Raw genomic sequence first — 19,722 nt, 5'->3', positions numbered from 1 at the left:
AGGCTAGCAGTGTTTCAATGGCTACAAGAAGACAACAAAGATGGTGTTGTAAAAACATTCCCAGACTGACTTTGCGACCATTCTGTCCCACAAGGTGGTGTGTGAGGGTAAAATCACTACAATCGTTGGAAAGTAATTATGACGTTCTCTTGAAATTTTTGGAAGATCTGCCAGAAGAAAAAAGTGAAGTCTGTGGGAAGGCTAGTGGATATTTTTCAAACCTACATCAATTCAGATTTCTTATTTTCCTGAAAATGTTAATTTCAGTTTTCGGCAGGATTGAACAACTGAATTCTTCTTTTCAGAAGAAATCATTGTCATACCGAGAAATCAAAACTTTGGTGGAAACTTTGTCTGCAAGTTTAGCATCACAAAGGGATATATTTTTTGAGTTGTGGAATGAAACCATGAGGAAAGCGGAGGAATTGAACATTGATGAACCAGTTTTGCCTAGAAAAAGGAAGATGCCAAAATGCTATGACGAAGGTACAGACAAATATTTTTTTGAAATAATTGATGTGGCTGTGGATTCACTAAATCGTAGATTTCAAACAAAGGTTTTGGAACTTATTTCACAACTTGAAGCTTTTGCTATCGGTCAAATTGGTGCTGATCGAATTCTGCAGTTCTATGGGACAGACTTTGATAAAGACAAGCTAACATTACACAGGGACATGTTTCTAGATGTGTGCAGAACGAACAAAGAAAAAGTGGCCAACTTGTCAGACATTACAAATATTTTAAGTAGAGAAAACAGTGGTCCCATGCGTGAAATGCTCACAGAATTTGTGAAGTTTGTACGGGTGATTTTAACTATACCTGTTACTTCTTGTACCTCTGAGTGGTCATTTTCAGCACTTAGACAATTGAAAACGTTTTTGCGATCAACAATGACCCCAAAAAAATTGAATGATTTGGTAATTTTGCATGTTCATAAAGAAATGACTAAAAATATTGACATTACCAAAATTGCAAACAAATTCATAAGTGCAAATGACGTAAGAAGGAATGTGTTTTATATTGAAAGTTAACATGTCATGATTATTATTATTATTATTTGGTACATAAAGTTAGTCACTTTGTAGTTTCTGTTCACAACAAAATCCTTGCATAGTTCTTTCTGCAATACAATTTTATGAAGAATTTTTTCATTTTAATTTGTATGAATGTGATATTTTCTTTTAGTAATGTGTTGATAATATCATTGCCTCTTGCAATCATTGTGCATGTAAGTTGTTTAAAGTATACAATACTTGATAATTACAGATCTAACCGCCATTGATATGCACCCACAGAAATTTTGGAAAGTCGGGGCCCTGCCTGTATAGTTCTGTCAAAAACCATTACAATATAAACTAAACCTAAAATCTATCAAGGCCAAGCAGCTTATTGAGTGATGCTTGGTCAGTACATCAAATCCCATTGTCACGGATATCTGACTTTCTACATACAGGACTCAAACCAAGGACCACTCGTGTCGAAGATGAAAGTGCTAATCATTGGGAAGCATACAAACTCCAAATAATTAAACCTGTGAAGTAAGTTTAATAATGAAAAAGTGTCCACATCTCTTGCAGTTTCATCTTCCGAAATCCCCGAGGGAATTATGAAAGCTATGATTACACAGCTTTCAGATCGTTCTGTAGTTCATTGTATCCTGTTCAAGGATTCAAGAAATGTCAAGCTGCAATTGCTAGTTAACATGCAGTAACTAAATTGTTTATTCATGGTTGGGTGCGGTAAACACATTTAAAGTATTGTGCAGGTAAAGTTTCATATTTCTACACTGCAGTTTTTGTTATTGTCCGATTCCAAAGCACCAATGACTTCATTAACACTTATTGTGCAATCTTTGACAACGAAGGTAGTACGTTATGCTTTGTTTACTACTGCCAATTGGGAGTAAACAGAGCAGTCACATGCTACAATCTCCACCTACATGCTGCAACCTGTATTAATGAAGTCACTGGTCCCTCTATGCAACCTGTATTAATGAAGTCACTGGTCCCTCAAAGTTAATTAGACAATAACATAAACAACAACTGAAAGCACAACACTTTACCTACTCACTAAATTGTTTAAACGAGAAGTTTGAAAAAAAGAGGTCATTCCTACAATTGCTTAAAAATACACAAGAAAATTTCTAATAAGTATTTACAAAAACTAATACTTTATTTGCTTATTAGTGCAATTTTATTTACAAAACTTCTACAATAAAATATTCTACAAACCATTAACATAAAATGCTAGCCATCTCTTAAATACTTCTGGATTGTATCCTACAAGTTCTGGTCGGCCCACATTGTAAGTACATGTCTCAAACAGTGGGATCCGTGGAGTCATCCAGAGAATATTCTTCAGCCCATCTTCTCCATCAAGATCCAATGTATTCAGCTGCAAGACCGCAAAGTGGAAATATTTTCCATCAGTCTGAATGCTCTGAATAACAACTGGATCGGGGAGATGTTTCACATCATCCTGCAAAAGGAAATTGTTTTACTGGAACATATGCAGAGTAATTATTAATTAGGAATAATTAGAACCTAGATTCTGCTTCAAATGCCTTTTGTGTTCATGTGAACAGATTTTTAGGCTGTCAGTACATACAATGTATTTAGGGTAGAGAATAAATGGTTCATTGATTTTCCTATTTAATGTGTGTAGCTACATAACTGCAACAGGTTTTCCCTTTCAAACGAAAGGTGTATATTTAAACATTGACTTTGTAAAACTGAATATGTGAATTTAAATTCATAAAAATAACAAAATAGCAGAATTTTGTACTAAATTACAAGTTTTTTATAGATATATTGGATCAGTAAAATTACTGACAATTTTTACCAATAAACTAATACACCAATCTGCCTATATTGTCAGATACCGAGGGAGTACAAATTAATGCAATCTATAAAAATTTCAGATGCGATGTTTTGAGTTTAAAGCTTTTATTATTCACAAAATTAAAACTCATATGCTTACTTTAATGCTCTTTTTCTCAAGCTTTCTGCCTGCCTGTTTGTCCAGCTTTTAGTGCATACAAATCAGTAGTCTAGAAATAGCAGGGCATAGAATTCACAGTTAACTTACCCCATGGATACTTCTGGCCTGGGCAGCTGCTATAGCAAAGGTGTGTCCCAGGGTTCGACCAAGAAACTGTTGTTCTGTGACAGGTGTTCCATGTTTGTTCTTGACTTTTGTTTTGTTGAAATGGATAACTACTGTATGCACATATGGGCATAAGCTTTGTTGAGTCACAGCTGAAGATAAAAATCTAATATTAGGAATGCAGAATAACAACATTATATTAACATTTCTAGTATTATGACTACCCATTACATTACAAAAATATTTTTTTATTATAAGGCACCTTGAACTGAAAGCTTATTTCAGATGGCATGATCACTTCGCATGTCTAGAACTGGAACAAGTCCAAACATGTAAAGGTACTACAAGATACTTGAAATCATGCAGGGAATTTTGAAGATGTTTTAACATACCATGAAAGATGAAATTTTCCATTTATAGCTTAAATGTGAGTTCTTGTAGATGATTTGACAGTATGGCCATCTACATGATCAAAGTGTAATGGTATGATACACACTACTGTAGTTCATACAGTAACCATTATTATGCAAAAAAAAAAAAAAAAATGAAGTAAGTACTTCATGTCTTGTCCAACATAATTTTATCTCTTTCTTGATTCAGGTCTTGTCTAGAGTAATGGTTATTTCTTTGCATCTCCACTCAAAATGTATAATTGTCTTGTGATGTAACATTGCAGGAGAAGAAGGTATGCCATTGCAATCTTATGGCCATGCTGAGGTTCATGCAGGAAGATGGGAAACAGCACAACCCCATTTTTACCTCAGGGCCTGTCCTAGGGAACAGTAGTAACTTGTCTTTGGACACACAATACATGGCACTTGTCAAAAGACCAACCTCTTCTCAACTGCAGGCCTGGGTCAGAGGATTATAGTTACATAAGCACAGTGGTCTGTATGCAACTTGTTTTACAGAAATGCCTGAAAGAATAGTAGACACAGAGACCTTTCTGAAATTCAGGAGACTTAGCCTCTCCTATGGCTGGTCATGAAGACATCGGTCTTCTTATTGTACTAGCACTCTACAAGTGAATAAATATCAAACTATCTATACCTCATCTTGAGATTTCAATGATTTGGGGCTCTGAAGGGAAAGAGATTTGCATCAAGACTGCAAATGATTCAGGATAAAGAAAGATAGCTTTAGGAATAGCTAAGGGAGTTTTGTGGAGACGGTGGACTGCAACTTGAGAAGAAATGGGACTTCTACCACAATGGATGTGGTGATATCTTTCAAATGTTGCAATACATGAAGGAAAAATGTAATGCACTGTATGTCATCTGTGTCACCAATGAGTAAGTTTCAGTTAAATACATGTTTGACAAAACTTCAGAATTGATATAAAGAAGCTTAATTTTTTGTTCATACATTTGAGTACTGTATTATTGCACTAGGGTATAACAAATAATAAATGTACAGGAAAAATTCGGAGCATTAGGCTTTCTTAATTAACAAGAATTCCACACTGAAATACAGACTGATTGACTGCCTCGTGCAGGTAACTTCACAACATTTGGAAAATGTCAAAAACAAAATGGCTATTTCAGTATAGATATTGTGAAAAATGATACCTATATGAAAAATATTTGTAGCCATTTGGCTCATTCATCATTTGCATTGTCATTTCTATATCCTTGTACATAACATAAAGAATAGACCTGAAAAATGTTAATATAGTTTGAAATTAGCCTCACCTCTTGGAAACCCTGATTCCTCTACATTGTCTGCAAGCATTAAGAAAGTACAAAACTTCAATAACAAAAACACATATTACCATGGAACAACATTGTTAACATTGTTGAGAGCTATTTAAACAATGGACGACAACATAATACACTTAACAAAACACTGGCTCAACACAGACATTTTTTGGGGATACCACTGCACATTTAATTCAGGACCATCTGCGCTAACCATTTTGCTACATGGAGTCCTTTGCCAATCAACATACACACTAATACAATATTGCTTGATTACTAGATGCAAATATTTTTTCCATCTGTAAAGAATGTTATCATAAAATTCACTCATAATTCTTGGTGTCAATAATCTCTACATAATTTCAGCAATTCCCTGCGAGTAGACAACTTGCATTACAAATTTAACAATTTAATTTTGTTCGAAAGATTTATTATTTTTTCTTGTATACTGATATTGTTTGCATAGTAGAATTATTTCTCTGTAGTTTATGGTTCTTACAAGCACATAAACACAATAAGTATATAAAGAGTATATAACTTTTTATGGTACTTATTTATCATTAATCCTTCGCTGTTTCCTGCCTCTGCTGGGTCAACATCATTAGCATTAACTATTTACAATGGATAGTACTTATTAGTGTTAAAAGAAATTCAATTGAAGCTATTTCGTAAGTTCACATAACAAGATAATCAATGCAATGCAAAATTAATTTTGCCACAAACTACAAATTTTGCACAATTTCCAAGAAATTTACTCTTATAACATGTTGCAGTTTCTGTCACATACCTGGAGTCCAGAAAAGTATCTTGTATTTGCATTTGTTATCTTACACAATTTTCTGCCACGTTTGGCTAATGGAGACACTGAGAATGAGTGATGCATGTATAAAATTGATGAAGGGGCACTCACAATGAACACCCAAGCCCACACAAGTATCTTTGTCCATGACTGTACATAATATAAAATATAGAAACGTAACACACAAAATATTAGTTTTGAAGCTTTCCTAGATCTGAATCATACAAAAACTTCCAGATAGGCTTCTGAGCTCTCATTCTCACCATCAGAAAGTGTAGAGAAATAAGTCAACCCATATGAAAATCTGTGTGAAAGGGTACGAGTGTAGATGTGCAGGTGAGTGTCATGTGTTACTACATAATTGCTTTAGGTATTTTGGGTCCAATTAAGCCAAGTGTGTCTGTTGAAGTTCTACAGGATGGCCATAAAGTCTTCCCAACATTACAGAGGTCTATTACAAAGGAACTACTACAGTTACAGCTGCATCGCTTGTGGCAAAAGAAAAAGAAACTCAGTTATTTTCCCCTTGTTCTAGGTAGAGGCTGAGTTGGTACAGGAGGAATTGCAATCACTGGATTGAAAATGTCAGTGAAGGAGAGAGTTCAGTGTGTGTTATGGCATCATGAGACATGAGACCAAGTCACCAATTGCTGTGTGACAATCCTTTTGTAATTAAGTGGTGGTCTCCACACTCCCTCATAAAATTTCAGTGTGAAGTAATCAGTAACTGTAATCGTTTCTCTGTAATAATACTTTGTAATGTTGGGAAGACTTTCTGGCCATCCTGTATTTTCCCTATGGACAGCTATTGCCTCTTTCATGCGTGTCTCTCTTGGTAATTTGATCTATCTGTGGTACTAAAGTCAATATTGTGACTTTCAACCTGGTAGAATGCATGCTCTCCACTTGAATGTAAGCACTCTCTCTCAGTGAAAATTATCCACAAGTAAAATGGCTTCTTCAGTCCAAATTATTGTTTTAAAGCATGTAAATAATAATACCTTCACTGATTAAACTAATTTTATTAAGCTGGAACATTTTTAACGTATTTTGGAATTAATAAAGATGAGGGAAAATACAGTAAGATGTGCGCTCTCTGCCATAATGAAATCTGACGCATGCAGAGTAAATATTACCCAAAAGCTAAATTACTTCATAAGTCCGATTATAATTGTTTTAAAGCATTTAAATAACAACACTCTTATTGATTAAACTAAGTTTACTAATTTTGGACATTGTTACTCTATTACATAGTTTAAGAAAATAAAAAAGAACATGTTGAAATGCCAAACTGAAATGATTGTGTACACGTTGAGTAGAATTTACCCAGGTAGTGTTTCTACCTGCAAAGAGAACTAATGAAGTCTCACAGCGGATTTAAGGCCCCAACAGTTGGAGGAGTTCAATGGAAAGGTACTGAAAAAGGGTGGCCCCAGTCACCCATTGGAAATTATATAAAAAATATTGATATAAAAAATATAATATATATATTTCAAAATTGCCTGGGTAATTTTTACACATACACATGTTCTTACGGGTTAATGGACCTTGTACTATGGATAAGGTAAGCAAAACTGGCATCGAAATTTAAAGAAAATAACAATAAAATTGTGACCTGCATCTCAGGTCAAGAATATAACATGGGTGGGTTACCTTGTAATCAAGGGGTCTTTGATGCCTGGTGGAGGCACATTGTAGAGTGGTTCAGATCCCACTTTAACTTATACGTCCAGTCCCAATTAGCTTATGTGAGTGCAAAAAATTGACAACTAGAGGGGAATCTCCCCTCATTTCCTGCCAAACAAAACAAGTCTTCTTCTGTACCAATTTAACGAGCATAAACTGGACTTATAACAAGCCTTAACAAACTTTCAGGAAAAACAATAAATAGCATTCTGTGAATGCTGAGTCATCAAAATCAACAGGCTATTACCTATACAGTGTGTTCAGCTTAAAAGTATAATAAAAGAAAAATCAATAACTTGTAAGTTTATTAACACATTTTCATACAGTTTTTTTCTACTTATAGAGTAACTCAAAAAAAGGTTTCTTTAGACACCTAATCTACCTCAATATGTACACCATTACTAGCATGGTAGATGTCCAACCTATATTCAAGCTCCACGCTTCTGTTGTACAACATTACTGACATCACATTAAGAATGCAGGGTCGTAGATCAGGAAGATTACGAACTCATGTTTGGTACACTGGAGACTACTACAAACATTACACTACTTGATTTAAAAACTTTTTAAAGTTATTCTATAGGTAGAAGAAACTTGTACTGAAATATCTTACTAAACTTACAAGTAATTATTTTTTTCTTTTATTATACTTTTAAGCCACACACACTGTATATTTTCCTGCACATTATATGATATTACTGGCAAGAACCACTACTGAAGTACCATTAATAATTTCATAAAACTACACACAGCTACAGTACTCAAAAAAAGTCATTGCTACTTCCAAACACATAATGTAACTGAATATATATGAAGCTCATGAAGTATTGGGTTGGCCCATAAGTTCTGGCATTTTTTTTAAGTGAACATTTTGAGTGAAAAATAAAATGTGTTGGCAATGCGTTTTTATGTTATTCAATAGAGAATTATGTGCTCTACAAAATAGTGTGTTTAGTTTTTTTATGCTGATATACTTTTTGTTCTTTTCAGGTCATTAAAATGGGAGTGTCAAGTTGAGAAAAAAATGCATTTTCGACTCCTTGTTTTTTGCGTTTAATCGAGGTGCCAAAGCCACAGAAGCTGCTCGAGAGATTTGTGAAGTGTATGGCGAAGAAGCGATGATTCGGTAGAGGAATCGTTGCTTGTGTCCATGAGTTGACCGATGACGGGCAAGCAAACTGGCGGAGATCGTGGCTCGTTGAGTTTTGTTGTTGTCGTTCAAAGCATGCGGAACCCATGCGGCCAACTTTTGAACCTTTCCTATCGAGTGAAGATGACACTCTATGGTACTGTGGGAGCATTCCAATATCTCTGCCAATTCCCTCGTCGTTTGGCGTGGATCTTCGTGAATAAGCTGATTCAGTCGCTCCTCATCGAACTGAACGGAGCGTCCGGTGCGATGCATGTCTTTGAGGTCGAAATTGCCATCTTTGAATCGCTTAAACAAATTTTGAGCCATCCTAAGAGGTATCGCATCTTCGCCATACACTTCACAAATCTCTCGAGCAGCTTCTGTGGCTTTGGCACCTCGATTAAAACGCAAAAAGGAAAGGTGTCGAAAATGCTCTTTTTTGTCGACTTGACACTCCATTTTAATGACCTGAAAAGAACAAAAAGTATATCAGCATAAAAAAACTAAACACACTATTTTGTAGAGCACATAATTCTCTATCAAATATCATAAAATGCATTCCAACACATTTTATTTTTCACACAAAATTTTCAATTAAAAAAACCGCCAGGACTTATGGGCTAACCCAATATTTTAATCTGGGTGTTAAATGTGCCGTTAATGCTCTTAAAAGGTAAAAATATGTGAAGGCAAACAGTAAACAATGTTTAATTTGCTGCATGTGATGTTTCAAAAGTACTATTTATGCGTAACAGTTAAAGACATCTGCACCAGAACAGGAACAAAGTAGTGAAACTTCCAAAACAATTCACATACTACCGTGCGTCCATTTCGATCTGCAGCCGAGAGATCGGGAGAAGCGTGGCGGGCTGCACTGACGGAGATGCCGACATTTGCGGCCTGAAATGCCCGCTTATTTTTATGGACATATGCAGACATTTATATAAATATTGCAAAACGAGCACTAACCTGTGTTATAAGAGTATGGTTTTAATTTTAGTAGCTTAGTGACTGTATGTGCCGATGATTTTGACACGCCCACCTCTTGTGAAACACGGCGTAGAGGTTTGTTTGGAGAACGTTCTAACGCTGCACCACTATCATCGAGTTTTGCTTCGGTTAGAATCCGTCGTTTTTGCTTAGGTGTTTTAAAATTTAACGATACAGTTTCTCGTAATTTAAGGACAAGATATCTAACCGTATCTCTGTGTGGAGTTGAAACGCATGGGAATTTCTGTACAAATTACCTACACACGTCTCTACACGAGTTTGTTTTCACGTAGGTACGTGTCATACATAAAAAATCTTTGTTCTAACGTGAATCTTGCAGCTGGCATTCCAATCGTCTCACTGACACGTCACACATACACACTACAATAACACAAACAAGTAACTGCAAGTAACCAAGAATAACACTCTTGCGCACAGTACGAAATTAACACGCTCTTGGTTTACATTGCTCGCCACTATATTTACAACTCTGTCTTCATCTAGTCGCGAAGGAACAAAAAACTCGAGCTCGGATATTTCGGATTGCGAGGAAGCTCACGAAAACCATTCACTTTTATCGGTTTCGTCTGCAGTGTAATCCTGATACAGTGTTGCACATTCGAAACCTCCAAACGATTACCATCGCCACAAAACTCTTTCAAGGATATAAACTTAAGCAGGACGTTACTGATCAAAACCATGATTAAAATGCTTTTTTATCTGTGGCTCTTAACATCGTTTCTATAGCGTATTTATTTGTGTATATAAGAGCAGAACTTGGATGAATTACAGAAGAACTTTTGCTTGTTATAACACAGGTTAGTGCTCGTTTTGCAATATTTATATAAATGTCTGCATATGTCTATAAAAATAAGCGGGCATTACAGGCATCTCCGTCAGCGCCGCCCGCCACGCTTCTCCCGATCTCTCGGCTGCAGATCGAAATGGACGCACGGTATAATGGGAACATATGAAAACTTATCCACAACATAGCAGTCCTTACATTATAATATGTAATGGAATTTATGAGGAAAAGTACTTACGGAAGAAGACATCAGGATCATAGATATTTTGTTCTTCTAAAGTAATGGTAGGTTTCATTGGATATAAATCAGGTAAAGCCTTTTCGTGTGTTCTTTCCATGGCTGCAGCATCGGCCAATGGCACAAGGGGTTCATTAGCCATTAGGAGTAAATCTGGCTTCACATCAAACAACACCAATTCCCCATCCTTCCTCAACAGCACTGAAAAGGCAGCATCATTCAGAACAAACCTCTTCTGGGCTCTAGAGTACTTGCTACTGACTGACTCACACAGCTGTAGAAACTTATGTGTGATACTTTCACTGGAAAGAACAAAAACATCTTACAAAATGAACAGAAAGAGAAATACTGTACAGGTAGTTACATAACTTCCTCCAGGATTTCGGAAGTCAGTTTCTCGGAGGCTAACTCATCCAGGGTGAGGAGATCACGTGAGTGAAGAGAGTAAATATCCAAGTTTTTAAGCTGCCTTACAAATGTTCAATATGTCTACCCTTGGTTGACTCAACATATGTCAATTCTATCTTGCTCGTATGAGGTCTACAGTCTCAGGTGATGGCCCCAACCTAGCTGCTCATTTTACATCTGTCAAGTTATTCAAGGTAGGACAGACATATCAAACACTTGAGTTAAAAACTTTCGATATTTGCTCTCTTAACTGACACGCTGTCATCCCCTTGGGTGAGTTGGCCTGTGAGCAACAATCAAGGCACTAAGTAATTTATTAATACAATAAAAGCAATCGTATTTTATTGTGACTTCTATTTAAATACAAGTGTAAATAATAGTAATTATTTTTCTTGTAACAGTGAGCTCTACATCATTACACATGATTACGTAAATTATTTAACAAACAAAAAATTATGAAAAGATTCTCTCGGGTTATCAACCAGGTGAGTTGTGGAAAAGATTTCAAGCTTTCAAGAGCTAACGTCACTCTCATCTTCAAGGTAGAAGTGTTTTTTTAGCCCGAGAGAATCTTCTCATCACTACTCGCCAAGAAAACTTTAAACCAAACATGATTTGAATTTTTATTACTCAACAATTTCGACAAATTCACATTCTTTGGGAGTAGTTACATTACAATATGACAGTGGACAAATTTTTCACCAAATCTGCTTGGTAACAAAAGATTTAACCCACATTTATATGTATGAGGGTCATACTGAAAGTAATGAGTAACAATTTTTTCAAAAATCAGAAACAATCAATACACGCAAAGGAAGGAAATCATCGCAAAATTCAGACTTTACTCAATGCATCGAGGTAGTGTGACATCATTAGCTTTGATCGCGTGTAAGCAGGCAGTTTTTCAAAATGGCTGCCAGTGTTGTTTTGTTTTGACGTGCTGTGATTGAATTCCTTGGTAAAGAGGGAACTCCTTCTGCTGAAATTCAGAATAGACTCCAGTGTGCATATGGAAATGTATGCATGGGTGCCAGCAGAGTTACAAGATGGACAAAACATTTTAAAGATGGAAACACGAGCATCACAGATCAGCCTCGGAGCGGTTGCCCACGAACTGCCTCCATGGAACGCAACATGGAAAGAGTTGACAACATCATTAAAGCAGACAAGACCCCACGTTTATTGACGGCAGACCACAATGTGCAATGAAAAAAAAAAGCTCAATAACTTCTTCAGAGATATCGCAATGAAGGCGATGATTTATTGTTGAGTATTGTGACCGGTGATGAAAGCAAATTCCATCATTATGAACTGGATATCCAGTGGCAGAGCATGGAATCGCACCACTCCACATCGCTGGCAAAAAAAAAAAAAAAAAAAAAAAAAAAAAGCAAAGACAGTGCCATCTGCTGAGCATCGTCTTCTTGGATGCAGAGGGGTAAATTCAGGTTGAATTTCTTCAACCTGGGGTAACCATAAATACTTCACATCCTGGAAAGAAAATCATCCTTCAACACGATAATGCAAGCCCGCACTCTGCTTAGTTCACCAGGGAGGTAATTGGGAAAATGTGGTAGGAACTTCTGCCTCACCCTCCCTACAGACCTGAAATTGCACACTCCGACTATCATCTGTTCGGTTTTGTGAGGGAACAGTTACGAAGTCAACACTACCAGACGACGGAGAACATACAGAAAGCAATGTATCAGTGTCTGCGATCAACTGGAATGGAGTTCTGCCGTAAAGGTATTTTGAAGCTTCCAGAAAGGTGGGAAAAATGCATGCAAAGGAGACATTGTTGAAAAGTAAAGTGTGTAGATTATGATGTAGTATGTCTTTAATAAAACCAAAACTCAGTTCATGAAAAATTGTTGCTCATTACTTTCAGTATGCCCCTCGTATTTAATCTATCTTAAACAATTTAAGTAATAATTAATGAACACAAATATTTAATACTAATACAGTACTAGAATACCAACTTAAATATTTCATTACATTAACTAAAAGTGTGTAGATTATGATGTAGTATGTTTTTCTTTAATAAAACCAAACTCAGTTCATGAAAAATTGTTGCTCATTTTGTTAAAGCAAAAGGTGGCTGCGGTGGCTCAGTCGGTAACGCATCTGACTACCATGCTAAAGGTCCCGGGTTCGATCCCCAGCCAGCTCAAATCCGGGAACTTTTCTAACGTTGGAAGCGGCCCCGGCGCACACCCAGCGTCGAATAACATGGGTACCTGGGGGAAACCCTGGGGGGTAAAGGTGGTCAGGGGCATGATGCTGATCACATCACCCCACTCACGACCGGATCAAGAAAGTGTGGGGCATTACCCCAACACCCCCCTATACACCTTCATGGCATGGTGCTACAGGAGAGCACCTTACCTTTCTTTATTTTTTTTTTATTTTTTTTACATTAACTAAAAGTACAATAGCCCTTTGCTTTGACATCTTGTTAGTGCATGAATTCCCATTGCTGCTGTTATCTGACTCTCACTCTAAATATTAGGAATGGACTGATATAAAACTCATTAGACTTGATTTGGTATATTTTTACTTCGGTTTTCTGCTACTTTTGGCTAATCCTGAAGATGAGGATGAATGATGATATGATGAAATTGATGAAGGGACCCTCACAGAGAACATGCTCAGGCTGGGATTCGAACCCAGACTGATATAAAATTGTGACTGATTCTGATAATGTACAAACACCAAATTTTACTGATAACCGATACTTTAACATTCCAATAATGCAGTGCCTTTCACGACCAAGGTAGCCGTGTAGCGGCAGCTAGAATGTCGGGAAGTAAGAACGCATGTGCCGGTATTTAGATCCACAGCTGTACACTGACTTTGGCACTGAACGCATCAGTGCTTCAGTATCCAGATAGCTGATGTCCAGTTTGAACATCTTTGTGAAGTGTTAAGGTGTTAACAAGTGTTTTAGATTTTTTTGTTTTAGTTTACGTATTACTGGTGCTTTTCTGCAGTCTAATAATGCCATGCTATCCATATAATTTAAAGCAACAATTTTTTACGTATGAGTCTTACGTCATTACAAATTCTTGCAGGGAAGTCAGAAGGCATTTTGCAGCAGAATTCCCAGATGATCCTGTTTCACACAGTGTTCGGATACTTGTGAACAAATTTAGGGAAACAGGGTCTGTTCTTGATAAGAAGCAAGGAGAAACTAGACGACGTTGGAGCATGATTGGAACATACTCGTCAAAAATCCCTCCAACGACTTGCACAAAAGACATTTTCATGACGTCCGCATGGCAAGCTACCAAGCTTTTAAACCTGAAGCCACACATTAGAAGAATTGCAAGAAAATATCAGGAGAGAAGTTCAAGCGATTTTGGAAGAGGAACTGATACATGTTAGTGATAATTTCCTTTTAAAAAATGCTGTAAATGTGTGGAAACAGAATGACAACATTTCCAGCACCTTTCGTAACAAGGTACATGCTCATTTTAATTGTAGCTGTCAATGTAATTGTAAGAGCCTATTTCATTACATAGCTAGCGGTTCGAGTTACGTGGATGTTACATCCAGTTTGCCGGCAGACACACTTTTACTGACCGACGTGATAGCTGCCGCTCAACTAGCTTTATGGGAAGCCAAAGAGGTAGTCTACCTGGACATGGACTACCAAAAGATGGACTATAGACAATATTGGGTAGGTAACAAATGACTGAGGGCATTCTTGACTAACTCTAGCCACACAAGTTGGATCAATAGACTGACACTAAAAATTAGTATGGTGCATCAGCAATGAGGCTAGTTTTTTATTTAATTTTTGCTTTCTATTAATACTGAACAATGAAATTTTTGTTATGGTTGAACCAATGCTAATGAATCAGTATCAGAAAGAATCTGTTGAAATTTATTTACCAATACTGGTCACAACTTTTCCAACATTTTGGTCTTTTACAAGCTCTGCAAAAAAGCTATCCAACACTTTTGTGGAATCTACTTACCCTGAAATTCTGCAAAATTCAAAGTTTATTTATTTATATTTGCACCATTTTCATGTGAAAAAGTGGAGTTTCTGATTACATAATACGTATCTAATATTTTGATGTAATTCTTGAATATTTTGAAGAAAAAGTCTTGGAAATTGCTGCATATAACTGGAGTGGAATACATACACAATTATTAACACACATTTTGAACAACTTCTAATTGTTACAATTTTCAGGCATCAGTATCGGTGGGAATTCGTAAGATTATCAGCATCAGTATGATTATGTATTATAATGCTGTTGGTGTGTATCTATAATGGTCTCTTAATAGGACATGTTTACTTATCAGTCCAATTTGATGTAATTTTTAAATCTATTCCATGATTATAGTCTAGCACATTGGTCCCATGAAGTTCTTCATCATCCTTCGCAGTTTCCTGCCTCTGGCTGGGTTGGCATAGAAGTCAAGCCTCTCCATTTTCTCCTGCTCTTCCACCACTCCTCTCTTTCCACTGTTTTCCAATCTTGTCCTCTTCTTCTAACACTCTCCACTATCTGCTCTTTCCACAGACATCTTGGTTTCCCCCTTGGCCTTATTCCCACTAGCTGTGCATTGCAAGCTCTTACGGGTAGTCTTTCTGCATCCTTCATCTTCATGTGTCCGAACCATCCCATCTGTGCCTGATCTATTCTGTAATGGAGCATCACCAGCCCCACTGTCGGATCTCCTCATTCCTTATTCTATCCCTTCTAATCTTCCCCAATATACTCCTTAAAAATGTTATCTCCACTGTCTGCATCTTTCTTTTGTCTCTGTCTGTCATTGTCCAAGTATCTGCTCTGTACATAATTATTGGCACATGGTATGTGTTATATATTACCTTCTTGCATTCCATGAATTTATGAGCACTAAAACAATGAGTGACGTGGGTGAGAGGAAAGTATGCAACATGCAAAACCACACACCCAGATTGATATCATCATTTGTTTGGTGTACGTGGGTGTAGGGCATTACCATTAGAAATGTAAGTTTGATATCAAAACTAACTGCTTATCTTTGTTATAACATTCTACCCCTGGAAATTTTAGTACCCGGAATTTTTAGGACAAGATCAATTGGTGGGAGAACCCCACTTGCACCCTCCTCCACTGGGATTCTGCACCCTGATATAAATTCCCAGTTTGATGATTATGCATTGTTAAGATATCACTGAAAATGTATCAAGATATACGAGAGGATATCAAAAAGTAATTGGGTAAATTTCTTACAGCCAAACGAAAATGTATTCACAAAACTGAAATATACATTTTGAAGGTTGAACATTACTCTACTTTTCCACATAACATCCATTCATTTTTATACATTTGTCCCACCATGACACCAATTTTTCGATCCCCATGCAGTAGAAATCGTTTGCCTGGACGTGTAACCAAGGACACACGGCTGTCACAACTTTCGTGTCACAGCTGGTTTTTGCCAGCAAGGTGTTCCTTCAGTGGGCCGAACAGGTGAAAGTCTTATGGGGCCAGGTCTGGGCTGTATGCTGGATGCTTGAGAATTTCCAAAATGCCAGGAATTGACTTTTTGCATCACTGTTGCAGCCACATGGGGACGAGCATTGTCATGGAGAATGATGACCTCCTCTAGAGATTTTGTTGGACGTTTACAGCGCAGCGTAGCTCGTAGACGATCCAGTGTGGCACAATATGCAGCAGCATTTACAATTGCTCCTTTTACCCCAAAATCAGCAAGAATGACACCCTGGCTGTCCCAGAAAATGGTAAGCAAAACCTTTCCTGCAGACGGGGTTGTCCTGAATTTTTTGGGTGGGGACAAGTTTGTGCGTTTCCATACCATACTCTGTCGCTTTCGTTCAGGGGTGTAATGAAAAACTCACGGTAACAACAATGCAGTCGAGGAACGCGTTTCCAGCCCTATGGTACCAGAGCAAATGCTCAAGACTGTATCCCATATGGTCCTCCATATGCTGTGGTGTGAGCTGTCTGGGCATCCATCTTGCTGACACTTTGCGATATCCAAATTCTTCATGGATGATGGAGTATGCAGTGCCATATGAAATACCCACTGCATCCGCTGTTGTTTGGATTGTTGACCACCTGTCCTCCTGAAGCAATGCCTCCACAGCGTCAACATTGTTCTGTGTGTAGGATGTGCAAGGCCGTACAGAACGGAGTTTATCGAAGATATTTACATGCCCTGCGTTGAACTTTGCACACCAGTTACAGACATTTCTGAATGTCATGCACGTGTCACCATACACTGCACACAACTCACGATAGATTTCTGAATCACACTCCACAGCTCAAATGTATCAAATGACTCAAAAGTAGCTGTCATTTTGAAACAACTGCCTCTCAGCGTGCGCGAGGTGCACGCACCTGCCATCTCATGAAAAGGTAGCGAAATACATGTACTTCCAAATGTATATTTCAGTTTTTGTGAATACATTTTCATTTGGTTGTAAAATAATTACTCAATTACTTTTTGATATACCCTCACACATTCCTATTAAAAGGATAAACATATAAACAATACATACTTCACCCGATAATCTGGAAGTCCATATGTTCTTGGATAGTTATATGCCGGTCTATCTGGATTTATTACGTTTGGTAACTTCAACTGGACAGGATCGAAAATATGCGACATCATGACACACCTAAAATTGGAGAACAAAAATTGTAAATTTGCAGTTAAATTAAGAACATAATTTCAAATACACCCAAATACAATGTGCTATAAATAACATTATTTTATGTAATCACCCAAGACCCGCTCATGTAGTATTCATTTTTGTGATTACTTATATTTATGTTTGTTCATCATGAATAATATTGTTGTAGCTTGTAGTCCTCTCAAAGGATAACCTTCAGTGTCAGTCAACCATTACAGAAGACTTTGGAAACAAAGTTAAAGATTTCCCAGCTGCTGACAATTAGCACAGACCACTGTACTGATATGTTGGTTTTAGTTATTGTTCCAACTCTGGAACTAAAGTAAAATATGGCATCCTCGTGCTTATCGGTTCGGCTGTCACGGAATATCAACTGATATTCCTCATTCCAGTTGTCATAGACATGCTGCACTGCCACATTTCAGACCTATTGAGGCATTTTTGTCTGTTCCATAGACGAAGCAAGAGATGAGTCAGAACAAGCAAGCTCCATCACCCTTAATGATGTGTGGAATCATTTTGTTTTCTACTTCCAACCACTTTTATCTCCCATGCCAATCAGTTAATAGAAAACGTGAAAATCAATAACTAAAACCAAATTCTCAAATCCAAGCCATGTTGATAAGATAGAGTGAATGGGGAAATACTTAATTTCATATTTTGATTGAAATAACAAAATAGAGTGGAACCTTAATTTTCAGGGGACCAAGCTGGAAAAAACTTAAAATGAGGGAAAATGTAAAATCAAGGAACGAAAAATCAGGGTTCCGTGTTATAAATTTACATATCTAACACATTTTAGTACATATACATCTGTTCCCTATTCATATATGATTAATATATGATATTAATAATATAATTAATTAATATCAACTCTGGCAATTTGTATCTAATTAACTTCACATATGATTTATCATTTTTGAGAAAAATTAAAATACCTAAAATGCATGACACAAATTCTTGAGTCAGCCTTGGCCCTTGGAGAGGAAGGAAGGAAAAATTATACTGTTCCATTTAGAGAGGTTAAAAGTTGGAAGCACAGTTCACGGCTGACACTCATTGTGACTATCGGTCTGAACTTGAACTTAATACATTATGTTGATGACAAGGTGCACCAACTTTTAAAAACATTGGGTGGGCTCTAATATTGGAGTTATAAGTTCACAAAAAAAGTCTAATAAATTAGTCATGATATTATTGCACATCAAAAATGAATCCACTTATTTCTTTCAAAAAATCTGTTATTTATTGATTTCAGTAAACCTCCACCACGAATCACAATAACACATATAATAATAGACAAATTATTTGGTGGGCTGGAGTCCCACGGTCCATATAAGTTGGTGTTAGTATGTTAATTGCACATCATAGAGTACATTTGCTACAGATTGATTCAATTATCATGCACACTTGTACAGATAATCATGTAAATCAGGCATAGATGTTGAAGAATGTAATTCACTGAGTCATTCAAATGTGATTGTGCATAACGCATTGGAAACTGTAGAGAGTGACTTGAGTATGTTTGTTAATAGTGCTTTGAGAGCAGTTTGATCCCTGTATCAAATGCTAACTGAGATTATTTTCACAGTTTTCACGTGTGTTAAGAAATCAATGCACTAAGCTTAGTATGACAAATTTGAACCATTTTCTTCACATGCTTGTGAGACAAAACCTTAGTACATCAGCTCTGAATTGATGTGTGTATTTTGTGTTTTTGCCAGGAAAGGTATGGTTGGTGCCTTTTTTATATAAATAAATTAACATTTCATATCTATCCAAAATATACGCATACTTTCTTTTCTTTCTTGCTAGGATTAATAAATAGGAGAATGCATTTTACAGAACAAGAATTGGTAGGAATTTTTTCCTTTTAGCCTTGTATTTAGAGCCCAAGTAACTTGTCATATGGATCCCCTTCAAAATGCAGAATTAACTTACCTGCTCCGCAGATAGCAATCGATAGGAAAATATCCCTCATCTCATACCGTTATAGCTGCACAGTTTGTCGTAAACGTAGTGTAGTGTGTCAATTGTCAACGATTATGAATCCTGTAGCAAGATGCAGTTGCTCAACCAGTCGATTCCTTATTTATACACAATAAACATCAAACTTGGTAATTCATGACCTTTTACTGCTAACATTAATGTTACACGTGATATTTAAAATTTAACTTCACATTAAATATTTTCAAGGGGGC

At 36.8% G+C, this 19,722-nt stretch overlaps 1 protein-coding gene across 3 annotated transcripts in view; it reads right to left on the bottom strand.

Moving 5' to 3' along the window:
* Positions 1-2,149: 2,149 nt before the first annotated feature.
* The window catches only part of mRpL37 (mitochondrial ribosomal protein L37), a 40,281-nt gene continuing 22,708 nt past the window's right edge, over positions 2,150-19,722 (bottom strand). For 2 of the 3 annotated variants that reach the window (XM_083137933.1, XM_083137934.1), the window contains exons 4-8: positions 17,387-17,506; positions 10,453-10,754; positions 4,797-4,826; positions 3,088-3,257; positions 2,150-2,478 (exon numbers count right to left, since the gene is read on the bottom strand). In XM_083137933.1, coding sequence (XP_082994059.1) covers positions 2,224-2,478; positions 3,088-3,257; positions 4,797-4,826; positions 10,453-10,754; positions 17,387-17,506 — 877 coding nt within the window. In that variant the 3' untranslated portion in view covers positions 2,150-2,223. The remainder of the gene's footprint in view (positions 2,479-3,087; positions 3,258-4,796; positions 4,827-10,452; positions 10,755-17,386; positions 17,507-19,722) is intronic. The other variant, XM_083137935.1, reaches the window with a different exon arrangement.

The sequence above is a fragment of the Lepisma saccharinum genome, chromosome 16 (genome assembly GCF_977018435.1).
Source record: "Lepisma saccharinum chromosome 16, izLepSacc3.1, whole genome shotgun sequence".
In the NCBI taxonomy this organism is placed as follows: Eukaryota; Metazoa; Arthropoda; class Insecta; order Zygentoma; family Lepismatidae; genus Lepisma; species Lepisma saccharinum.
The sequence above is the reverse complement of the archived record's forward strand: the minus strand, read 5'-3'. Positions and strand labels throughout refer to the sequence as shown.